At 54.9% G+C, this 25,149-nt stretch overlaps 1 protein-coding gene across 1 annotated transcript in view; it reads left to right on the plus strand.

Annotated features, from left to right (window-relative positions):
- Positions 1 to 25,149, plus strand: part of ZFAT (zinc finger and AT hook domain containing) — a 60,401-nt gene that overhangs the window by 5,855 nt on the left and 29,397 nt on the right. The window contains exons 2-5 of the mRNA XM_014533174.1: positions 7,972 to 8,148; positions 15,250 to 15,501; positions 19,623 to 19,811; positions 22,358 to 22,508. Coding sequence (XP_014388660.1) covers positions 7,989 to 8,148; positions 15,250 to 15,501; positions 19,623 to 19,811; positions 22,358 to 22,508 — 752 coding nt within the window. The 5' untranslated portion in view covers positions 7,972 to 7,988. The remainder of the gene's footprint in view (positions 1 to 7,971; positions 8,149 to 15,249; positions 15,502 to 19,622; positions 19,812 to 22,357; positions 22,509 to 25,149) is intronic.

Raw genomic sequence — 25,149 nt, forward strand, 5'->3', positions numbered from 1 at the left:
GAGGGAGGTTGGCTCCAGGGTGTGTCCAACCCGTCTCGCCCAGTCCCGCCAGCCACCTTCTGATTAATTTCCTTTTAATGTGCACAAATCCGTGCAGCGGGGCACCAGTGTAAAAAACCCACCAAAAACCCTGCAGTCACTTTAAATTATTCTCACGAACAAAATTATTTATGTTCCTGGAGGCGGGTCTGTGCCGTTCTCGTTTCTGAACGTGCCGAGCTGGCTCAGCAGTGTGTGAATGTTCCACATTCATTAAATGTGGAATTGTGAGATTAATACACATAAGTTAAGGTTACTTTTTCCCTAATCAGAACAGAATAGCTCAGGTGTTTGGAAAGTACACCGAATGCTCAGGTCGTGTCTGAGTCCCCAGGAAGCGGGAGCGGACTGGTGGCTGCGAGGGGGCGGAGGCGGCTGGAGCGTCTCCTTTCCCCGCGGCTCTTCCCGCTTGAATTGAAAGGTCTCTTCTGGGGAAGGACCTTCAACAGGTTTGAATATCAAAGGCAGTTCTTTCTCCTAGAATTAATGTTCAAGTTCAGAACACTGCATCACCGAGGCGGGTCCCAGCCTTTCACTTAAAGTTTGCAGACGGAGCTTCATGTCTCTGACCTCGGCCTGCAGTTCCGCCCCGGCTGTTATTCCGTCTCCTTCCAGGACGACCCCGGGGGCCCGGAGCGCACAGCCGGCTGCCGAGGCCGGGACAGCAATGAGTGGAAATGTGTCCGTCGGCGGCCTCTGCCCTAGCGGTGTGGGCAGGGACTCTGGTCGGCCAGGGCTAAGTTTCCCAACCCTTCACCTTCAGCAGTGAGGAAAAGGTGGGCCAGCCGCACAAAGGGACCGAAAGAAACCCAGACAGCGAAACTGGAGACGCGGGGCCGGTGGCGTGGTGGCCGTGGGCACTGCTGTCCCCTCACATCCACTGTACAATGGGAGAGGACTTAGCACATAAAAATTATTTATTTTTATTCATTTTTAAAAATATACTTTTTATTGTTGATAGTATTACAGATGTCGCCCATTTCCCCCTCTTTACCTCCTTCCTCCCAGCCCCCCCCCGCCAGGACTTCACTACCCTATTAGCACATTTAAAAATACATATATATATATATATATTTAGTGATTTCCGAGAGGAAGGGAGAGTGAGAGAGACAGAAACATCAATGATGAGAGAGAATCACTGATAGGCTCCCTCCTGCACACCCCACACTGGGAATCCAGCCCGCAACCTGGGCATGTGCCCCAACTGGGAATCGAACCATGACCTCCTGGTTCATAGGTTAATGCTCAACCACTGAGCCATGCCGGTCAGGCAGCACATTTTGTGTTTAACATGGACGTGATCCCAGAGACGTGGTCACTCTAGAGGCAGCTGTGATGACAGAAGGCTGCATGGGGGGGTTTAGGGGGCTCCCGACATCCTCAGAGCTAACCACATATCTGCTGGGGTCCTGCTGGCACTTAGAGAATGGGGCTGCTCCTACTTACATGAAGTGTTTGGGGTGTTTTCCCTTCGGCGGAGACAGTGTTAAATGTGCGCCTGCCCAGGGCTCTCGCTGGGAGAGCGCTGAAAAATAACTTGAAGAGAATGATGCCAAGTTTCAGCATGGAAGAAATGTGGATGCCTAAAATTAAAGTGCCACAGCGGGCCCAGCCTTAATTATAGCCGATCCCCAGCATTTCTCATGTTATTTTGTTAATCCGGTTCCAGCAAAGGAACACTCGCAGGATTTCTCTCTTGCTTTTAATAAAAATGTTAACTCGGTGAGCTGTGGAAGTTGGCGCGCTCATTGGCATTTTATGAGAGGCATGATGATCATACCACAAATTAGGACGTGCATTTATTGGAACTGCTGCCCCTGAGCCTCAGAGCTGGGGGGCCCCATGGAGATTATTTGTGGGTGGGGGTGGGAGGTGGGAGGACAGGTTCACAGGGGCCCCTCCAGGCTGTAGGGAGGTGGGTGCTGGGTGGGGCTGTCCCATGTCCTTGTGTTGGTCCAGGTGACTCTGTCCGTCTGTCTACACAGTAGCCTCTGGATGAGGCCTGAAGACCAATTCCACGTTAAAGCATTCGAAGGCCACTTCTGTTAGGGCCCCTCATCTGTCAGAGGGAAAACAGAGGCCTGAGGATGTTCAGAGGCTCACACAGTATCCCCTACACTGGAGGCGAGCCAGTCGGGGGTTGGGGGCCCCGGGCCCTGACTCCGGTAGGCGCCTGTCCAGCTGCTTCTGGGAGGTCACTGAGCTGGACACACGGCACTCAGGGTGTCCCGCAGCCCCCCACAGCCCCCCACAGCCCTGTGCAGATGCGGACACGGAAGCTCCACGGGCCAAGTACCTGTGTCAGGGGCACGGGGCTGCTGGGGCTCAGGTGGGCTCTGGTCTGGGCCTCGGGGCCGTCTCTCACCCACCGTGTCGTTTTAAATAAGATTCACCTGTGCATCAGAATCTGTTCCCCCAAAATCTTCTACTTTACACTCCCCCCTGTACATTTTTAACAATTGATATGACTGCCCTGGCTGGTGTGGCTCAGTGGATAGAGCGTCGGCTTGGAGACTGGAGGGTCCTGGGTCTGATTCCGGTCAAGGGCACGTACCTTCGTTGCAGGCTCCTTCCCGCCCGGGCCCTGTTCAGGGCACGTGCAGGAGGCAACCAATCGATGTGTTTCTCTCACATCGATGTGTCTGTCTCTCCCTCTCTCTTCCACTCTCTCTAAAAGATCAATGGAAAGGCATCCTTGGATGAAGAGTAACAAAAATAAAAATTAAAAAATTGATGAGTTGCATGTAGAGAAATGTGTGCAGAATAGACGGACAGCTCCTTCTCCAGTGAGCGCAGGGTGTAGTGCCCCGGCCGGCCACCAGAGGGCGCCGCTAGCACGTGTATGGTGCCCGCCCATGAATGAATGCGGGCCCTGTGTTTGGTGTTGGTGTGTTTGCTCTGGGAGAGTGGATAGCGCCCCCATCCGGCAGGCCCGTTCTCCAGCTCCCTGCTGCCCCGCGATGGATTGCTGTAGTAAATCCTAACAGGCGGAGAGCAAAGCCCCCTTTCGCAGTAGCGACCCTTCTTAGTTGTAATTTACTGTTCGAACTGTCTGTAACCATGATGCCAACTTCAGATTGGGGACCAAGGCTTGTGTTCCTCACAGGGACCAGCTCACCTGTGACAGGAAATAGCGCATTTCCCCTGGCACGGTGCTGGCCGCCGGGTGGGCAGGTGGGTGGGCAGAGATGCGGTCAGCGTGGAAGGGCAACTCGGCCAAGTGTGGACTTTTTATCTGGCTGGGCTCCTGGGCAACTCATGAACTTCTCTGCGCCCAGTGTTCTCCCTGAAATGGGGCAGATGTGGGTGGTCCTGGGGGCGGGGTGGGTGATGATGGCCGATCGCCTGCTGGGCACTTCCCAGGACAGCAGGAGTCAGGTGCAGTCACAGCAGCGACGCTCTGGGCCCACAGAGGAGGCAGTCTGAGGCCATCCTGCAGCCGGGGCGGCCGGGGCAGTTGGGTGCCACTCTGAGTCGTGGAAACTTCAGCTTTTCCTTCTCATGGTCGACATGTGGGGATCCCAGAGCGTCCGGCTAGGGGAGCTCCTGGCCTTCCCTGCCCGGCCTCCCCAAACCACGGGCCCTCTGGTACTGGGCACGGTGCTCCGCTGGCCCGTGCAGCACATTCGGAGTCTGATCTGCTCTTCGTGGCGGGGGTGGGTGAGCGAGGAGCTTGCCATGCCCTTGGGCTCTCCCCGGACCAGGAGCTGCCGCCCCCTCCAGAGGCACCTGGGTTGCCTGCCTAACCTTGAATTTGCCCTACCCTCTCGACACACAAGGCTGAGGGCAAGGCCCGCCTCTGTGCTGCCCCCCAGGCCAGCCGTGCCCCCTGCCGGCAGGAGTTCCTGCTCCTCGCTGCCCTTGCCTTGCCTCTGCTGTGCTGCCTGCTCCTGGACCATTTCAGCTCCCTTCCCCCAGAAGCCTTCCCCGGTGCCCCGGCCACAGGGAGGTCTGCGTCCGCCACGTGCTCTCCTGCGGCAGGCATGTGGTTGGCATGTTCTCGTGTAGACACATGCACATCCACGCATGCACCCACAGCTGCTTTCCTGCCTGGAGTTCAGTGACCATGTAGCTTTGGCGCCACACAGGCCCGGATCTGGTCTGTTGGGCCCCCGTTCCCTCCTCTGTCACGTGGGACAATACCTTCACGGCTGCCTTGCTAGCAGGGCCGTGGGACACCCACGAGGGCTCGTTTCACGTATAGATTCGTACGTTTGTCATGAGTTTTCAGCAAATGGTAGTTGCGTGTCCTGTTCCGACAAAATCAGTGTATTATGGCCACTTACTGACAGGGGGCGCTAGTGTCTTAAGGAAGGGGTGCCTGTAGGGCCAGCCAGGGCCCTGCTGTCAGGGTCCCTGTGAGGAGGAGTGTGGAAGTGCCCAGCACTCAGAAAAGGTTCTCCTCCTCCCCTCCCCGGAAGTCGGGGTGCAGGGTACTGCTGGGGTACACCCAGAAGTGGGGCTCCCGCCGGACGGCGTGGTTGAGGGTGCCGAGTGGGGCATGGGGCCTCATGAGGGGAGAGCAGGGGTGGGCGTCGGGCTCCCCCCAGTCCACGGCCAGCCTCCCCGGCTCCGGGCCATGCAGTGGGTGCTGGGCCTGGAACCTGCAGCGCGGCTGAATTTCCTCGATCCCGTGACTCACCTTCAGCATCTCTGCCACCGGGAGGCGCCTCGCCCTGGTGTGATGATGAGCCTTTGTTTATCGGGTGGTGTTTCTCTTAGCTAGTGGTGTGTGCATCGGGGCCTCTTGAGGTAGAGGTCTTGGGTTTGAGGAAATACAATAAAACCATCTCACGGGATTGTTATGAGGGTTACACAGGCCGGCGGGAGCCTTGCTGGGTGCCAGCGCCGGAGGGTTTAACTGACATAAGCTTCCTGCTCGTTACTCTTCCTCTGTGAATCCCGTTACTTGGTTACAGCAAGTTCCCAGTACGTGTGACGATGACGTGACACGGTGTGTCCGTAGCTGGTTAAAAGTTTGTAAAGTAGCCCGGCCGGCGTGGCTCAGTGACTGAGCGTTGACCTATGAACCGGAGGTCAGGGTTCGATTCTGGTCAAGGGCACATGCCTGGGTTGCGGGCTTGATCCCCAGTGTGGGGTGTGCAGGAGGCAGCCGATCAGTGATTCTCTGTCATCATTGATGTTTCTATCTCTCTCTCCCTCTCCCTTCCTCTCTGAAAGCAATAAAAAGATATTTAACAAGAAGTTCTGTAAAATAAACGAAATGGAAGGAAAATGGTTGGTCCTATTCCCAGCCTCTCTCCCTGAAGATGAAGGAATAAGGTATTTTAAATTGTACTGAGCTGCGCAACGTGAGGCTGTGTTTCTGGACGTGAAGCAGAGTGGCTGTACGTTGCTCAATATCCCCACTCCCCCGGGAAGCTGCCAGCTGTGGAGAGCGGCCGCAGCGTTCGGACAGGTTCAAGCCTCGGACTGATGAGAGGGCACGGTCCTCTCGTGGCAAAGCCACGTGCAGGTCCCAGCACAATGATAGCCAAAGGCTATGGTTGTGAGCTTGACCTTCTGGTTCGAACCTGTGGGCCACGTGGCTGAGTGATATGGGCTGCGGGAGGTGCAGCAAGTGCTGCCAAAACAAAGCTTGATCAGGTGCATGTAATTGAGTAGATCCGAAACCCCTGAGAACATTGTAAACATCTTGACCACGACCTTGCTTTGCCTCCTGGCATCTGCTATAAAATAAAGACTCGCTTGCAGGTTGTGGCGCTGTCTCTCCATCCGAGAGCAGTGTCCCACCCGGCCCCAGCTTTCTTCTCTTGTCTGTCTTCTTTAATCCTTCACCATCCTCCGCGCCGCCCCCCCCACCCCCTCCTGGTTCACCCCTGGCCATGCTGAGCGCAGCACAGCCAGCTCTCCTGGATTTAATAACCTCGGGGCAGGTGAAGAACAAGGAGCAGAAACGCAGCTCTGGGAGGATCAGCCACCCTCCCCTCCCGGGGAGACGACAGAACGGACGGAGCTGAGGCGCCCAGCTCGCCTTCGAGCTAATCAATCCCACGGAGCAGAGAGGATGATTTATACGGATCAGGGATGAAGGGAGAGAGTTTTAAAAAAGCTATCTAAGTAACGTAACTTAATAGTCTAATGATGTGGCACTTCATCATCTGTGGCTGCTGATAGATGCTTAGCTCGGCCATGACCATCTTTGCTCTCACACCGCAGCGCCCTTGTTGCGGGAAGACGGCGGTGGGCCGGGTGGGGCTCGCGCTACAGGTGATGCTCGAAGGTGGCGGGTGGGGAAGGTGCTCACAGCGGTGTGGGGTGCACAGCCAGTGTCCCGGATCCCATCCCCTCCATCCTGAGCTGGGGAGGGGGCCTCAGGGCTGGGCCCGCTCCAGGACATGTGCTTGCCGGGCCCAGAGGAAGGGGTGGGACCCGCCGGCTCCCAGTGACCCTGCCCAGAGGCCCTGGGCCCAGCCCACCTCCTGGGACCTGGGAGCCCATCCCAGCTCATGACCTTCTCCAGGGAGGAGCGGGGTCGGAGGCCCCACATGTTCCTGGCCCCCAGACCGAGTGGTGTCAGAGGTCACCGGACCCGGCTGATTGCAAGTCAGAGTTCGGGAGCCAGGCCTTGTTGATGCGGCTGTTTTGAGGCTTCCCTTTTACTAGCACAGAGGAGCTAACACTGGTGGGTAATTCACGGGCCCGAGTGGTCAGACCCGCACTTCCGGGGCTTCCCTTTCGCTCAGGAGGACTGCGTGCTACTTGGGCCTAAGAGGCATCCGCATGGTGCATCCTCCTCACCGGTAGCTGGCAGCATGGTCACGTTTCAGGGGACCAGGCCCGTTTTTCTCACATTCGTCTGCTCTAACACGGGAAATCGCTCCTTTGTTGGCATTTTGGCAGGTTATCATCCTTCATGCCTGGGAAGGCAGCCTTCCCCCACTTGCTTCGCGTGCGCGGGCTTTTACCGTCTGCACGCGGCTCTGCGGACGCCTCTGAGCCGTTCCCTCCGCACCAGGCCCAGCGCAGTCCCAGGCTGTGTGTGTGTGTGGGAGGGAGTGCCGTGCACGCTGCCTGGGCCTGGGCTCCGGAACCCAGGCTGCCCGGCCGTGCAGGTGTCTGTCTGTCTCTTCAACAAAGGTCGCATCGCTAGCCAAGCAGAGCCGGCTCCTTCCAGGGCTGGCTGGGGCCAGGTGGCACTTGGGGTTCCTTAGGAATGTTTCTCTCTCATCGAGGTTTCTCTCTCGCTCTTCCTTCCTCTCTCTAAAGCCAATAAAAAATACTTAAAACATTCTAGCTTTTCATGGTCATTGGATCCTAAGTTTAATAGTCTTACCTGTGCCTGTAATTACTATGTCAGACTCGGAAATCAGGGACTTGTCCCCAGCCCGTCTTCCTGTCTAGCACAGTGGATGAACATCATGGACTCTCGGTAGATAATTGTGGACGGTGATGACACTTGAAATAGGAAGTGAGTGGCTTAGAAAAGTGACAGATCCCATCCTTCGTGTTCCTGGTTTCCGTGCCAGCCAGTGGAACAGTGTCTTGGTGCTTGAGAAATGCTACTTTGATCGGTTCCTCCTCGCACCTCATTTAAGAGAGTGCAGCTGGAATACCTCATCGCCGCCAGGGCAGCGCATTCATTTGAAGTTGGGTATAATTCTTCACGTTCCATGCTCGTTTTTATGCTGCCGTGTCGTTGCTGAAAGCTAGGCTGCGGAGCAGCTTTGGGTAGCAGGGAGTCCATAACGGACTTGATCCAGAAGGACCGAAGTTCTGACAACAGAGGGAAGAACTCTCCGGCAGCGGGAGGTTGGATGGGCGCTGCCTGGCTCTGCAGGTGTCCACGAGAGAGACGCCGGTGGGAGGCGGGCGACTGCTCCGAAGGGCAGCCTTCAGGATTTCTCTTAGGTGGACGGAGGGATCATTGTTTCTGTGAAGGTGAAATAACATCTGTGTTTTCTCTTACAGAAAACCCGGCCATCTTCATGTGTAAATGCTGTAACCTTTTCTCACCAAGTCAGTCGGAGCTCCTCTCCCACGTGTCTGAGAAGCACGCAGAAGAAGGGGTTAATGTTGATGAGATCATCATTCCCCTGAGGCCTCTGAGTACACCCGAACCTGCCCACCCAAGCAAAGCTGGAGATGGTAAGGGGGCCGGGTGCTGGGTGGGGGCCGCACCCACGGATGTGTGTGTCTGTGACGATAGTGCTGAGTTGCTCTCAAATCCTTTGATTCTAGGTTTCTGTCTGGTGTCTGGTTTTTGTCTGATGGGCATAGAAACGTGGAAAATCTAAATATCTAACCCAGAAGGCACAATAACTGTCTAATTGTGGATCTGCTCAAATAAGACTGTGTTTGAATTCCCTGTCCCTTTAGGTGCCTGGTCAGTAGATGAATGAACGATTGAATGAATGAATCAATGAATGAGTGAATGAACAAGTGAATGAATGAATGAGTGAGCGAATGAATGAATTAGTGAATGGATGGAGGTGGCATCATCCAGCAGATTAAAAAGCACGCGCTGTTGTCAGATAAGCTCTGGCACCCACGAACGGCAGTCCCTGAAGCTTCCCTCAGCGTCACTTTGCTCACCTGGAAGGTGAGGCAGCTTGGCCTGGCGCAGGCGGCTGGGAGGGTTACGTCAGAGAACATGGCTGCAGCTCCTGGATGCCGCCTGGCACCGAGAGGACAGTAAAGGGAAGCTGTTCTTAGGACATACATGATGCATAACATGCACGATACATATTAAAAACAGCATTTCTGAACGGATCACACACACTTGGAACAAGGATTCAAATCGCCAAAAGCTTTGATCCGCACAGACTCCTTCGTGGGCAGGGTCAGTGTGCGCGGTGAGGTCACCGTGTGCCTGCCCAGACGTCCCCGCGGCCAGGCCTCCGATGCAGCCGGTGGGTGGGCAGAGAAAGCGTGCAGGCCGGGGAACCAGGTCCCCACAGACAGAGCCGACGTGGCACAGGAGGAGCAGCTGCAAACAGGAGTTGGCAGAGGCCCCCCCAAAACTGTTTATGTGGGGAGACAGCGAGCGCCAGTCTCCTCTGCAGAAGCCCGGCGGTGGCTGTGAGTGCCCCCTCAGGGTTCATGGCTGCACTGATGAGCCAGTTGCTCTTTCCTGGGAATTATCAGAGGCGTTTCTAATAAGCAGGCTGGCTTATTGATCGCCTGTCTGGCTCAGTGGCCGAGGAGAGACTCGGACAGGAAGTGCTGTGGTTAATGAGTCCCCCGGACGTTCCCAGGGCTCAGAGCCGCGCACCCGGTAGAGCGGTAAGTCGCCGAGACAATGGGAGGAGCTGTTCTGGCCGCTGTCAGCGCGTCAGGTGAGCACTGAGACCCAGCACTGAGCAGTCATGGCGCACGAGGAGGACAAGCAGCATTTCTGTCGTGGTCGAGTTCCTCAGCCCAGCCTGGCCTGTGAGACCGTCCTCTCCCCGCCGAGAACGCAGCTGGGCAGTCACACATGCTCAGTCTCACCTGGTGTTCACGTGATGCTCTCTGCTTTGGGGGAGGGGGAAGGTGACAGAGGTCTATGTTGGCACCAAAACTCTACCAAATAATCCAGTTAGAAATAAAGGCCAAGACCTGAACAGACATTTTCCCAAAGATGTTGTCCAAATGGCGACAGGTACATAAAAGGTGCCCATGACCAATCACGAGGGCAGTGAGAGCCGGCGCTAGCTACTGTGAGATAGCGCCTGGCACCTGCTAGAAGGGCTGTCAGCAGCGAGACGAGCGATCACGAGCTGGCGAGGGCGTGGGGAGGGTCCCTGGTGGAGGGAATGTGCTTGGGGCAGCCACTGTGGAGAAAACAGTATGGAGGTTCCTCGAGAATGAAAAACAGGACCGCCATGGGGTCCGGCAGTCCCTCTGCTGGGCATGTATCCCCAGGAAATGGAATCAGCCTCTCAGAGATAACAGCTACCCCCCCCCCCCCCGCTTGTTTCCTTCTTACATGTATGATTTTGGTGAAAACTAGAAAAAATCTAACCCTATAGCTGAGTGAGTCAGTTGGAATCACAGAGGAATGTGAAATCCTAAGCATCTCGAACATTCTAGAACTTGGATGAAAAGGTTTTTGTGTTTCCTCTTAGGTTCTGTCAAACTCACCCCCCCCCCCCCCCCCCATGTCCACGGCAGTGGGAGGCACAATAGACGAGCTATGGAAACCACGAACGTTATTCAGCCATAAAAACATAAGGGAATTCTTCCTTTGGCAACATGGGTGAATCTGGAGGACATTATGCCAAGCAGAATAAGGCAGACACAGAGACAGACCCTGTGTGGTCTCACTTGCACATGGAATGTAAACTCGCAGAGTTCATGGAGCCAGAGAGCAGAACATTGGTGGCCAAGGGGGGGATGGGTGGTGTTGATCCAAGTGTACAAATTTTCTGCCCAGCTGGTGTGCTCAGTGGTTGAGCATCGACCCATGAACCAGGAGGTCACGGTTTGATTCCCATTCAGGGCACAAGCCTGGGTTGTGGGCTCGATCCCAGTAGTGGGTGTGCAGGAGGCAGCCGATCAATGATTCTTTCTCATCATTGATGCTTCTATTTCTCTCTCCCTCTCCCTTCCTCTCTGAAATAACATATATATAGATATATATATAGACATATATATATCTATATATAGACACATATATAGATATATATGGATATACTAGAGGCCTGGTGCACAACATTTGTGCACTGGGGGAGGAGGGTCCCTCAGCCTGGCCTGTGCCCTCTTGCAGCCTGGGATCCCTTGTGGGATGTCCACCTGCCGACTTAGGCCCGCTCCAACCACCGCCGCTGTGCTCACCAGCTGTAAACCCGGCTTCTGGCTGAGCGACGCTCCCCCTGACCACCAGGGGGCAGCTCCTGCATGGAGCATCTTCCCCCTGGTGGTCAGTGTGCGTCATAGCGACTGGTCGTTTCTCTGTTTGGTCGATTTGCATATTAGGGATTTATTATATAGGATATAAAGGAACTTTAGGTGTGTGTATACCTGCCTCGGGTTGAACATCTGTAAACGCAGGAAAATGCATAGTCTCTTTTGTAGAATTCGTACGGCAGGTAGCCGTCTTCCAGATTCCCATGGAAAGAACTTTGCGAAATCCTGTTACCAAGCGGCTCATTCTCCTTGTATCCGGCTTTGCTTATTAAGATTTTTTCCTGCTGAAATGCAATGTGAGTCAGAGATAAAGTAATTTGAATTTTTCATTCCATTTATAAATCATAAATGAACAAGTGATAATAGGGCAGATGCCTTTCCCATGGGATGATGTGTGTGGGTGTCCATAAGGCGCACGTGTCCTGGCTCCCCGCTTCCCTCCTTACTGTTGGTCAGGGATAGCCCCGTCCCCCGGCCTTGGTCCTGAACCCTCCCTCCTCCTGGGGGACCACCTCCCCCGCCTCCCCCACCGTGAGCCCCCAGGCCCAGGGCCTCCCTCTCGCCATCCTGCAGGCCCTGGCCCATCGCTCTGCCTGGGGGCCTGGCAGGGTCTTTGCCCAGTTCCCCTGCCTGTTCCTAAGGCTCAGGCAGCTCGAGGTCGCCTCTGGGAACTCGTCCCTCGGCCTGGGGCGGGGGTAGGAGGTCTTCTCTGGGCTCCTGCAGCCCCACCAACACCCCGGTTCTGTCCTCCGGATGCAGTCCGTCCCTGTCCTGCTCTCCTGCTCGTCAGGGACGCCGGGGGAAGGCGGTTTCGCTCTTTGGTCCCAGGTGTAATCAAATTCTTACCATTGAGCTACTTCCATAAATTATTTTCCTTATTAACTAATTTGCTTCTGACTTAATTCTCCTGGAATACATTTTCTGTGTATACGAAGACTGGGTGCCTGTGTCATTTAATTTGAAAAGGTGTTTCTCCTGAGTTAATAGCTCAGACGCTTTAATATGAGAAAATTCCTTCCAAAGTCTTTTAGTCGGAACGCCCAGCCCTCCTCCTTTCCTCTGTGCGGCCCATGGTATTCGAGGCTGGTGGAGGCTTAGTTCCTCTCCAGCGATTTCCATTCAGGTTTAACCTTCACAAAGCATTTTAGCTTGAGAGATACTTAATTAGACCTTTAACTGAGCAGTAATTGATTTATCATTTTGGTCTCCCTTTACGACACAAAGGTCCCGCAGTCCTCTGCCTTATTTTACAGCCTTTTCATCTTCTCAGGCTGCAGGAGGCCCTCCTTCCTCTCCCGCTCCCTAATCAAATCTGGCTGTGGCCCCAGAAAGAATGGCCTAACGGGCCAAGCTCCTGTGCATAGGTATGTGTGGGTATAAGAGAATGTGTGAGTGTGCATATGGGTGAGTGTGTGATTGTGTATATGGGTGTGTGTGTATGTGATTGTGTATATGGGTGAGTGTGTGTGGGATTGTGTATATGGGTGTGTGTGTGTGTGTGTGTGATTGTGTATATGGGTGAGTGTATGATTGTGTATATGGGTGTGTGTGTATGTGATTGTGTGTATGGGTGAGTGTGTGATTGTGTATATGGGTGTGTGTGAGTGTGTATATGGGTGTGTGTGAGTGTGTATATGGGTGTGTGTGTGTGTGTGTGTGATTGTGTATAGGAGTGTGTGTGTATATGGGTGAGTGTGTGTGTGTACACATTTGTTTGTCCCGAGGGAGGCTGGGCAGCTGGGCTTGCTAGAGGAGGAATTTCTGTGGGTCTCCGGAGAGCCCTGTTTGGCTCCTATCCATCTATCCCTCTAACCATCTGAGCTTCAGTTCAGGGTTGGCTGGAAATCACTGCCAGGGAGGTGGACTGTCAGGCCCGCCCCTGCTCGTGTTCCAGGTTCTTCTAGATCAGGGGTAGGCAAACTTTTTGACTCGAGGGCCACAATGGGTTCTTAAACTGGACCGGAGGGCCGGAACAAAAGCATGGATGGAGTGTTTGTGTGAACTAATATAAATTCAAAGTAAACATCATTACATAAAAGGGTACGGTCTTTTTTTTTTTTTTTTTTAGTTTTATTCATTTCAAATGGGCCGGATCCGGCCCGCGGGCCGTAGTTTGCCCATGGCTGTTCTAGATCCTCCAGTTGGTTTGAGCAGAGATCGAGCTGCAGGGGCACTGGCAGGCTGGCTGGCCGTGGCCTGAGGCGTCATGGAGCCCTTGGTGTGTGATCTGCTTTAAAATGAGGAAATCAGCCGTAACCGGTTTGGCTCAGTGGACAGAGCGTCGGCCTGCGGACTGAAGGGTCCCGGGTTCGATTCCGGTCAGGGGCATGTGCCTTGGTTGCGGGCGCATTCCCGGTGGGGGTTGTGGGGGAGGCGGCTGATCGATGTTTCTCTCTCATCGATGTTTCTAACTCTCTATCCCTCTTCCTTCCTCTCTGTAAAAAATCAATAAAATATATTAAAAAAAATAAATAAAATGAGGAAATCAGGGAACAGGGCTCTGATGGACGAGAACATCGAGGCCCCACGTGATCTAACAGCGGCCTGGCCGGGAGGGGCCAGCTTCTTCAGAGAGAGCCCGTCGGAATGCTAACGGCCGTGTCCGCCACGTGAACAGCTGTCATTGGTGGGCCACCCCCTGAGTGCCAGGCCAGCATTTTGGTGGATTTCTCATATTAACTGACTCTATAACGTGGAGTCGGTTGTGTCTGTTGTGGTAGAAACCGAGGCTCGGGGGTTTCGGAACCCAGGTCGGCACCCCCGCAGCCGTGTTCTCAGCACCCCGCATGCTGGCCACATGGGCCTGTCCAGGGCCCACCGCGGGGAGCGAGGAAACCCAGATCCAGGCTGCGGGTGCGGAACGCGCGTTTCCGTTCCCGGTCTGAAAATTACATGGGCTGCGCCCTCTCTTCCGGCTTCTACGAGGCTAAGATGGGCTAATGGCGGGGAAAGGGCCTTGCGACTTGAGTGATGTACATTTTTGATGAGGTGGGGCTCTTGCTTTCATCGCGCTCACCTTGTCTTTGATTAAATAAAACCCTTGGGCGGTCCTCTCCGCCCCTTGCTGGCGTTGGGCCTGGGTCTGCGAGTACTGTCCTCTGGCTGTGGGCGTGGTCTCCACCCTGTGGATGTGGGACGGCGGCTGTCATGTCCGCTTTGGCGCCCTTCGGGTCCAGTTTAGGCCCCTTGATGTCCATCTGGCATGCACATCATGGGCCCTGGCATGTCCACGGATGTGGGACGGGTGGAGATGCACCTTGCTCACCCCTTTCTTCCTGTTAGAAACTCGGGCCATAGAAATGAACTATTGTCCAAATGTTACAAAAATGAGTAAAGAGGGTAATTCATTCAGGTGATAGGGGCCACAGATGCCTCCTGCAGGTGGGATGCCAGCCGGGCGGTGCCCACTCCCTGCGGCCAAGTCACGTCAGCTGGGATCGCGCCTCTCCATGTCACCGCAGCATGGTGCTCAGCCCTCTTTCTTTATAAATGTTTTCATTGATGTTAGAGAGGAAGGAAGAGGGAGAGAGAGAAATATCCATGAGAGAGAAACAAGGATGGGTTGCCTCCTGTACCCCCCCTAGTGGGGATCGAGTCCAAAAACCTGGCCTGGTCCCTGACCTGGAATCCCACCCTGGGAGTCTTGGTGCCTGGGACATCGTGCATCTCACTGAGCCACACCAGCCAGGGCTTGCTCACCCTCTCCATCCCCACCTCCACGCTGGAGACGAATGCCTTAACAGCGAATGCTGTTTCAGAAGAAATGCAAGTTGTGAAATGACTTGAAACTTGCTCTGAAGCAGCTCTGACCCTGACATTTAAATCTCTGGGTCGCTGAGAACCTCGAGAAATATTAGGTCTCTAGTCCTCTGATTTGCGGTTTCAGATTATAATTATTTTCTCTCTTTTTGGATCAGAACAGTTTGGCTGCGATAATTACGAGGCCTTGAAATAATCGGACTAGCTGTGTCCTGCATTCAGAGCATGAAAAGCCTCGCCGCCTCCGAGCACCCTCCCCAGAGGCGTCCTCGCTGGTGTCTGAGCCTGGGTCTCAGTGGGGTTGGGGACCGGGGGCTGGTGGTGCCCACGTGCCAGAAGCAGCCTGTGCAGAGGTCCTGCTACAGTGACTCCAAGTCACAGCATTACACACTGACTGTGCAGGGTGGGTTTCCAGTTGTGAGTACGCGAAACAGTTTATTCTTCTTAAAAAAATGTTTTCATTGATTTTTAGAGAGGGAGGAAACGAGAAGGAGAGAGAGAGAGAGATAGAAACATCAGAACTGATTCCCACGCTAGGTGGTGCGTGTATGCCCTGCCCAGGGCCCGTGTGACTGCATCGTGCCCTCTGCTTTCCCGTAGAGCTGTCCGTCACGAAGAGGAAGAGGGGCAGGCCCAAGGGGTCCACCAAGAAGCCCAGCGCCGAGGAGGAGCTGGTGGGGAGCGTCGTGGGTCCGAGCGAGGCCCCTCCGCGGGCCCCGGAGGAGGGCAGCAGCCTGTCCCCCGGCTGCCTGGAGTGCCCCAAGTGCTCGCGCAAGTTCTCCAACCTGCGCCAGCTGAGGAAGCACATCTGCATCATCGTGCTGAGCCTGGGCGAGGCCGAGGGCGACGCAGGTAACTGCAGGGTCTCTAAGAGCTCTAACCGCTCCTGTCCGCTTTCCCGGTCCCGTCGTTACTTGGAAATAGCACGGATTTATACAACCCTCACCTCTGGGAAAGAGCTTATTTTTGTCATGATCACAGGCTATGACCGAGCGAAATCTTTTTATTTTTATTTTATTGATTTTTTACAGAGAGGAAGGGAGAGGGATAGAGAGTTAGAAACATCGATGAGAGAGAAACATCGATCAGCTGCCTCCTGCACACCCCCTACTGGGGATGTGCCCGCAACCAAGGTACATGCCCTTGACCAGAATCAAACCTGAGACCTTTCAGTCCGCAGGCCGACGCTCTGTCCACTGAGCCAAACTGGTTAGGGCTTGAGGGAAATCTTTGATTGAACGTGTCCTGGGGTGGTTGGAGCCCGGGGAGCCCAAGTCACGGGGCGACTCGGTAGGTGATCTGGGGGTGCAGAGGGTGAAACGGTCTCCACCCTCGGTGAGGGGAGGGAAATGCATATCTGCAGTAGATACGGGCAAAGGGATGATCTTCACGCCTGCAATTTGGTCGATAAAATATTTCAAATTGTGGGCTCCGCAGAGAAAAGAAGAGCCGTCTGGTTCAAAGTCTGAGAAACCCTTTCAAAGGAGAACTTTGTGCTTTGAAAATAATTGTGGTCTCACAGGAAACCGGGAAGCCCGTAAAGAGGTCTCATGTACACTCCCCCCCACTCCCGCCCCCCCAGTGGCTACATCTCACATCACGAGGCGCAAAATCAGGGCGTGGCCAGGGAGGTGATGCCCGCATAGCCCTGTCACCCTCACACATGCAGCTTCGTGCAGCCGCCCCTGCAGGCAGGAGACAGCAGGGTCCTGTCACCCCAAAATCTCCCGGGGCTCCCGCTCATCGTCACCCCACCCCCATGCCCAGCAGCCATGGGTGTGCTCCAGTTCGGGAATTTTGACATTTCAAGATCAGCTGAATCCCACAGCATGTGACCTTCTAAGATTGGCTTAGAAAACCGCCTTTTCAGACCCAGTTTCAGAATTTTATAATTGAGGAAGTTGGGGTCCCCACGGACGATCGTCCAGAGCCGCACTCATTTGAGGTGGGGTCAGGCACCCTCCCACGTCTCCCCCTCCTGCCCTGTGGCCAGCCGTGCTCTACCCACTAGCGTCTTAAAACCAGGCCCCTTTCTGCTTTGTGGACGCAGGTTGCATTCATTGTAGTGCACCTCTCGTAAGAAGTAGGAATTCCGCTCCGGTGGCTCGATGTTTGTTTTCTGCGTTGTCATCAGTTAGGCGGTGTCTGTGGCCCTGGCAGGCACGGCGCTTCCTAATAAGATGGTCAGCTTCCTCTGGCAACGACCTGTCTACAAACCGGCCTCGAGTTCCATTGATTTGAGTGACTAAATAGACGAGAACAAATACCGACAGGAAACGTAGAAGATCTGGGTGTTTCTCCCTCGCTGGCCGCTGCCGACGCCTCTGACACATGCAGAGACGACCTTATGCCCAGCTGCCCGTGGCTGACGTCCACAGCCATTGCTCCTCGGTTGCCAAGCACAATATGCCGCACTTAGGGAAAGTCTCGCGTCATTGTTTTCATTCGTGCTCTGTAGAGAGCAGCTTAGCGACATTTCACACAGTTGGCCTTGACTCTTTAGCTTGTTAAAGCAGTTAGAGGAAAACAAAATAGACGTCTCCCCTGCCCTGCGCCGTGGCAAGTTAAAATAACACCTTTGATATGCACTCAGCTTTTACTTCATTCTGCCTTTGAATAGTCAAAGGAACCAGGAAAGCAGGTTTCTTTTGATGCCATTCTGTGCAGCAGTTGGTGTTTTTGAACAGCATTTTGCAGCCACAGAAGCCAGTACGTGGGGCTTGCACAGGGACTCCTGAACCTTCCAAGCTTGTGGTGCCTGGGGTCACGCTGTGCAGAGCGGCAGGGGTGCCTCCTCTCGTTAAGTCCTTCTTAAAGGAGAAGGGCACTCAGGTGAAGATTTTACCTGAGAGGCACTTGCAGCCTTCATGATGATTCTTTTTTTTTAAAAAAAAACATGTTTTCATTGATGTCAGAGAGGAAGGGAGAGGGAGAGAGATAGAAACAGCTATACTAATAAAAGAGAAACATGCAAATTGGTGTCACTCCGCTACGACCACCAGCCAATCAGGATGAGTATGCAAATTAACTCAACAAAGATGACAGTTAATTTGCATATGCAGGCACGGAGTGAAGACTGAAGACAACTGAAGACTGAAGAGGCTTGCCTTCTCCATTGTGGCCGGAGCTAAGGCCTGGGTCCCGGGTGCCAGAGGAAAACTGGTGCCAGCAGCCAGAGGAAGGAAGGCCTATTGCACGAATCTCTTCGTGCAACGGGCCTGTAGTCTCTGTATAAAAGCCTAATATGCAAAGTGTCCCCTCTGGAGTTTGACCAATGGGAGTTCGAGCGCTTGCTATGACATGCGCTGACCACCAGGGGGCGATGTTGAACTAAGGAAGGGAGGCCTCGGCTGGCAGCTGGCAGCTGCTAGGGACCCTACCTGTGCACGAATTTCGTGCACTGGACCTCTAGTCAATAATGAAGAATCATTGACCAGCTGCCTCCTGCACACTCCTCACTGGGGATGGAGCCCACAACCCAGGCATGTGCCCTGACCCGGAATCAAACTGTGACTTCCTGGTTCATAGGTCGACGCTCAACCACTGAGCCACGCTGACTGGGTGAGGGGAGATCTTCTTATCCAGCATCATGGAGACCAGCCTGGGGCTGCATTGCTCAGTGACCACGTGGGGGGAGCTGCCCCTTGGGGCTGGGAGGCAGAGGGAGCAACCCCTTGCATTTGGCTGTCCGAGGCTCAGTGGGCTGCCTGCTGCATCCTGCGTGGCAGGACCTGGTGGCAGGTGATGGAGCCTGAGACACAGCGGGCTTTTAAGGGATGGTTCTCCCCAAGACACGTGGCTGCTGTGGGTTATAACCCCCGGGTTGAAAAGCAACGCTCTCTCCTGTGACAACTGATTGCTGAGGGTGCTGGGTGATGGCCCTGGCCCGCAGCCTTAAAGCCGGGCAGGCACGCCACTGCGCCTGGTGCTCTGGGCGCCAGGAGCTGGCTCAGCAGATGCGAGGGAGGTCCCCGCAGCCGCAGGTCCTCGCCGCCTCCTCTCCTTCCTGCTCCTCGACTGGTGCTGAGTGTCTGCCCAGGAGGACAGAGAGGGGAGCAGATGACAGATGTGAGAGGGCAGGGCGGGGCCCATGTCTGTGGGGGAACACAGGAGGGCTCCATGCCTGGCATTGTGGGGGCGGGGAGGGGTGGGGAGGCATTTTCTCTCCTGTCAGTTCACCAGAAGCCTGCAGCGTGGGGCATGGCACCTTTGGGACATGCTGGGGTTCTCTGCAGTCAGGATGCAGGGAGACAGGGTCACGGGGAAGACAGAGGCCGAGTGCCCGCCTGTGCTGGTTTCCCAGCCTCTTTCTATGGGGACCACAAGCAGGGGCGCACCTGCCTTTCCTCAGAGCGAGGGAGAGGGAGCGGAGGATGTGAGCAGGCCGCGGGAGGGGCGCGGTGCACATTCCCAGGTCAGATGGAATGACTGTGGGCCAATGCGGTTCTGAAACTGCCACCGCGTGAGCAGCGAGGGAGCATCAGTGGGGAGCCGGGTAGAGTCCGTGTCACTGCGCTCTGGCCGCTGTCCTGGGCCTCACAGTAACGAGGCCGATGGCACTCGGCTCCTGGGCGCCCGAGATTTAATTAGTTCTCGGCAGGTAGGACAGGCACTTTAGAACATTTGTCACCGCAGTGTGGGTGAAAAACGAACGTGTGGGCATCTCCACCCGACCGCCCGCACAGTTAGCGCTTCCTCTGCCCACGGCCGCGGGGGCCTGCCGTGTGCGTGTTCTGACGTCAAGGACTCTGGGGGGCTCACGAGGCATCCAGGGCCTGGGGGTGGCCTGGGCAGGGTGACTCGAATGCGATGAAGAACCAGAGACTAGGCCCGAGGTGACGCAGGGGCGGCTCGCTCAGGGGACCCGTCCGTGTGCCTCCCAGATGCATCCCCGTCGCCCCCATGGAAGGTCACCTGCGCCTCCCCCGCTCGCTGCTGTGACCACTTTATCCCTCTTGGTGTTGGCTCGCTAGGTAATGAATCTGACCTTGAACTGGAAAAGAAGTTTAAGGAAGAAGATCGAGAAAAGGCCCCGAGGCGACCTCGGACGCAGAGGACGGAAAAGGTCCAGAAGGTCTCTTTGGGAAAGGAGGCCACGCAGGGGCCCGGAGCAAAGAAGCCCATCGTCAGCGTGGTGTTAACCGCACACGAAGCTATCCCAGGTGACCCACCTCAGGTGACCCGCCCCAGGTGACCTACCCCAGGTGACCTACCCCCAGTGACCTACCCCAGGGGACCTACCCCAGGGGACCCGTCTCAGGTGACCTACACCAGGGGACCTACCCCAGGTGACCTACCCCCAGTGACCTACCCCAGGGGACCTACCCCAGGGGACCCGTCTCAGGTGACCTACACCAGGGGACCTACCCCAGGTGACCTACCCCCAGTGACCTACCCCAGGGGACCTACCCCAGGGGACCCGTCTCAGGTGACCTACACCAGGGGACCTACCCCAGGTGACCTACCCCCAGTGACCTACCCCAGGGGACCTACCCCAGGGGACCCGTCTCAGGTGACCTACACCAGGGGACCTACCCCAGGTGACCTACCCCCAGTGACCTACCCCAGGGGACCTACCCCAGGGGACCCGTCTCAGGTGACCTACACCAGGGGACCTACCCCAGGTGACCTACCCCCAGTGACCTACCCCAGGGGACCTACCCCAGGGGACCCGTCTCAGGTGACCTACACCAGGGGACCTACCCCAGGTGACCTACCCCCAGTGACCTACCCCAGGGGACCTACCCCAGGGGACCCGTCTCAGGTGACCTACACCAGGGGACCTACCCCAGGTGACCTACCCCCAGTGACCTACCCCAGGGGACCTACCCCAGGGGACCCGTCTCAGGTGACCTACACCAGGGGACCTACCCCAGGTGACCTACCCCCAGTGACCTACCCCAGGGGACCTACCCCAGGGGACCCGTCTCAGGTGACCTACACCAGGGGACCTACCCCAGGTGACCTACCCCCAGTGACCTACCCCAGGGGACCTACCCCAGGGGACCCGTCTCAGGTGACCTACACCAGGGGACCTACCCCAGGTGACCTACCCCCAGTGACCTACCCCAGGTGACCTACCCCCAGTGACCTACCCCAGGTGACCTACCCCAGGTGACCCGTCTCAGGTGACCTACACCAGGTGACCTACCTCAGGAGACCTGTACCAGGTGACCCATCCCAGGTGACCTACCCCAAGTGACTACGACAGTTGAGGAGTGACAACACGAGAGTCTCTGGGCGAGGCTGTGCCAGGGCTGCCTGGGATCCTGGGCAGCTCGCTCACTGTCGGGCTCGCCGTTTAATCACCCATGAATCAGGGCCGCAGCAGTGTCACTGCCAGGGCTGCTGTGGGGCAGGGAGAGAGGAAAGGTGCCAGGGCTGCTGCTGCGGCCACTGGCTGCAGCCACCTCTTCCTCCCTTTCCCTCCCCTCCCCTTCCTTCCCTCCTCTCTCCTCCCTCCCTTCCCTTCCCCATCAGGAGCAGTGCCAACCGCAAGCTTCTCTTTGCTCCGACCCCCCCTCTCCTGGACGCCCTCCCCTCACCCCTGAGTGTGCGGTTCCCTCCGCCCGCGTCCCCTTGTGCGGTTTAGCGGGCTCATCAAGTGCTTACAATGCTGGGCATTTCTGTCTGCCTCTCCTTTCACAGAAAGTAGCAAGTGGACATATTTTACTACTTTTTAAAAAAAGGTCTCTTCCAGGAAGGGTTAGACTAAAAGCAGTTTGTGACCGTAGATTCCAAAGTAAAATAATGGTGTATTTTTTCCAATCCATTTGGAGTGATTGGTGTCAAATAAAAATCAAGTTTAAGATTTTAAAAACAGCTGCAGCCTTTTAAGCATCTATTTTCAGTGCTAACAGTGACTCATTATTTAACGTGAAAGTGCTGAATAAACGCCTCTTAATACCTCAGTGCCGGGTACAGGGACAAGTAGAGAATGATCCTGATAAAAGTTGGTGACTGGAACTTTCTGGAAAGCCACGTTACCTGCCCCCCCCCCCCCCAAAGCAGTGTGGGTCTGGGGGAAGTGGCTACAATACCGTCTGAGAAGCTGACTAGTGCTCTGAGATCCTGTCAGTGGGAGTGAAGGGGTGATTCATTGCCTTCGCTATCACAGAAACAGGGTAGGCCAGAGCCTCTCCTTTACTGCACTCGATACATGCATGTGCGTGTATGCACACGCATGTACATGCGTACAAAGTGTCCGATGCTCTAAAAGGCCTTGGGCCATTTCCCATGTAGAATGCAGGGCAGCGACCTTTGTGTGAGTCCTGGGCGAAGCAGAGGCCCGAGTGGTGGGGAAGGTCCTATGGGCATGGACCCAGGCCGCCTGCCTGCCTGTTCACCGCTGGCCAGCTGATCCCACTGCTTACACGGTCCCGATGCCAGTTGACTTTTATGCAGTCCCACACGTGATTCATGTAACGCCCTGCGGGTAAACATACGCATCTATCTATCGATACGTTTGTGTTTTTAGCTAATAGATCAAGTGAAAATGGACCTCAGGACGCTTTGATAGGCTATTAGAAAAAGTGCCCCCCCAAACACATGCACACATGTTACATATATGAACTGAAGGGAAACTGATGCCATGCAGGGTACCGGGCAGTAAGGAACCCTACTCCCCAGGCTCTGCTCCTGCGCCAGGCTGGGGCGGGGCCGCTCGCGGCTCCTCTCTAACATGCGGTGCCTTGTGCCTCCACCTCAGGTGCCACCAAGATTATTCCAGTGGAGGCGGGGCCCCCAGAAACAGGAGCCACAAGCCCCGAGGCCACCTCCGCGGACCTGGCGCCTCGGAGAGGGTACCAGGAGTACGCCATCCAGCAGACGCCGTACGAGCAGCCCATGAAGTCGAGCAGGTACCGTGCCGGTTCTGTGTGACTCAGCGAGGCTGGCGCCAGTGTCCCCACAGAGGGCGTGAGCACAGCACGCTAGGTTAGCAGGGCCCTGCTTTGTACGGGACATGGTTTCTTTCTTTCTTTTTTTTTTTAATGGTTATTGATATTTAGAGAGAGGAAAGTCTGAGAGTGAGAGAAACATCTATGTGAGAGTAGAACAAGCATGTCAAACTCGTGGCCAGCAGGATGCATGCCTTAGCCATGCGGCCCGCCAGCCATGAGTTTGACATGCTTGGAGTAGAACATCCAACAGCTGCCTCCTGCACGCCCCCTACCAGGGATCAAGCCCGCCACCCGGGCACGTGCCCTAACCAGCAACCTCCTGGGCATGGGATGACACCTAACCAACTGAGCCACACCGGCCAGGGCAAAGACATTGGTTTCTTTTTAAAAAAAAATATTTTTATTGATATCAGAGAGGAAGAGAGAGGGAGAAACATCAATGATGAGAGAGAATCATTGATTGGCTGCCTCCAGCACGTCCCCACCGGGGATTAAGCCTGCAACCCAGGCTTGTGCCCTTGACCGGAATCGAACCTGGGACCCTTCAGTTTGCAGGCCGACGCTCCATTCACGGAGCCAAACCGGCAGGGCAAGGACATTGGCTTCTTGACTTAACTGAAGAATCAAGCCCTCTGTGGCCAGTCTGCAGCCCAGGGAGGGAGTGTGTGGTCTGTGCAGGCCCCCGGCCCCGTCGGCTGTGTGTGGACCTGCGGCGGCAGCACGCTGAGCCCCGTGGAGGCTTTTCTGGGGTCCCCTCTGTGTGTGGGAGAGGGAAGGGGGCGTCTTGCAGAGAGGATGAGCGTTAGTGCCACTTGGACCTGGGCGGCTCTAGACTCTTCTACTCGAGGTCAGCGAGCAGATTGCACACCTGTGACGTGTCAGGGACTGAGGGTGTGAGGGACCCGACACAGCGGCTGCCGATGCAGCTGTCGCTCTCCCGTGACCTGAGGCAGGGGGTCTCGCCTCCGAGTCCGCGACACCAGCCGTAAGTGTGTCCTGGGGAGTCTGGCTCTGTGCAGTGGGGGGAATGGGTGATGAAACACGTGGCGTGTCTGGCACATGCGGTGCTCTTACTGCACCGGAACATGATGCCGTGGCCGCTGCGTTCATCCCCAGCCTCAGTCCACCCTCTTGCAGGTGTGAACAACGGCGTTTATTGATGAAGTGGTGGCAATACTCCTCCTTTTGGCAAAACTGTAGTGGAATAAATTGAAGATAATTCTGGTCTCAGTGCAGGGTGATTTGTAGACCTGAGCTAATTACCTTCATTGTATTTCAAGGTCTGTTGCGGGGGTTCAACTAAATGCTAGTTCAATTACATGGAGATATATTCAATATTTAATTAACAGATCTAGGCTGTGTTTCTACTGTCATGCACGATTATAGTTACGAAAGGCTTTTGTATGACTATTTTGCTTTATAAACTATAGATAGAAACTTTTAGGGTACAGCAATATGTCCATTAGGTTATATCAGTTAGATTCTCATACAAGTAGGGTACAGATTTATTATATAGAAAATTTTGGAAGTCCAGAAAAGTATTTAAAAGAATCATTTGTAATTTCACTACCCTAAGATAAGCACTGTTAATATTTTTTTTTTAAATATATTTTATTGATTTTTTACAGAGAAGAAGGGAGAGAGATAGAGAGTTAGAAACATCGATCAGCTGCCTCCTGCACATCTCCTACTGGGGATGTGCCCACAACCCAGGTACATGCCCCTGACCGGAATCGAACCCGGGACCCTTCAGTCCGCAGGCCGACGCTCTATCCACTGAGCCAAACCGGTTTTGGCAGCACTGTTAATATTTTTAATGTATTTCCTTTCAGCCTTTTTTCAAGCCATATATTTTATTTATTATTATTTTTTAAATAAACATTTATTGGTGCCACTTATAGGCCATATATTTTATAAAATTGAGGTTGTATTTTATGAGGAATTTTGTATCTTGCTTTTTAATTTTTTATTTATTTTTTGCTTTTTAGAGAGAGAGGAAGGGAGAGGGAGAGACAGAACCATGGATGTGAGAGTGGTTCTCACACTGTCTGCCTCCTGCACTCCCCCCATGGGGGATTGAGCCCACAACCCGGGCATATGCCCTGATCCGGAATCGATCAGTGACCACTTAGCTCTTGCATTACAGAAGGAAACTCCTGACGTGTTAGTTAATGCCATGAACCCGGGGTTCCTGCCTTGGGAGCTCTTTGCACCAAATTAAATGTTGCCTCCTGGACGCCTCTATCATTTGAGAAAGGTCCAAATGCGTTTGCTTAAATTAGCCTCGGGTGCAGGCGGGCCAGCAGCGTTCACATTTGAGTATTTTCATTCCCCCCTGAGCTGTACCCTCCGGTGTCTGCGGACTGCAGTCCATTCATATGTTTAATTTAAGGACAAGGCAACCTGTGTGGGCCACACTCAGCTGCTCGGGGTGCATGCAGTGAGCCACACGTTCCTCTTCCTCCTCCCGCCTCCTTGTTCTGGGCCTGGACGCAGACCTCTCTGCTCCAGCACCTTCCCACCCACCCTCACCTGGGTTAGCTGCATCTCTCTCTCTCCACCTGCTCCATCGCCATCAACACACACACTGAAGCCCAAC

Source organism: Myotis brandtii, unplaced genomic scaffold (assembly GCF_000412655.1).
Source record: "Myotis brandtii unplaced genomic scaffold, ASM41265v1 scaffold1214, whole genome shotgun sequence".
NCBI lineage: Eukaryota > Metazoa > Chordata > Mammalia > Chiroptera > Vespertilionidae > Myotis > Myotis brandtii.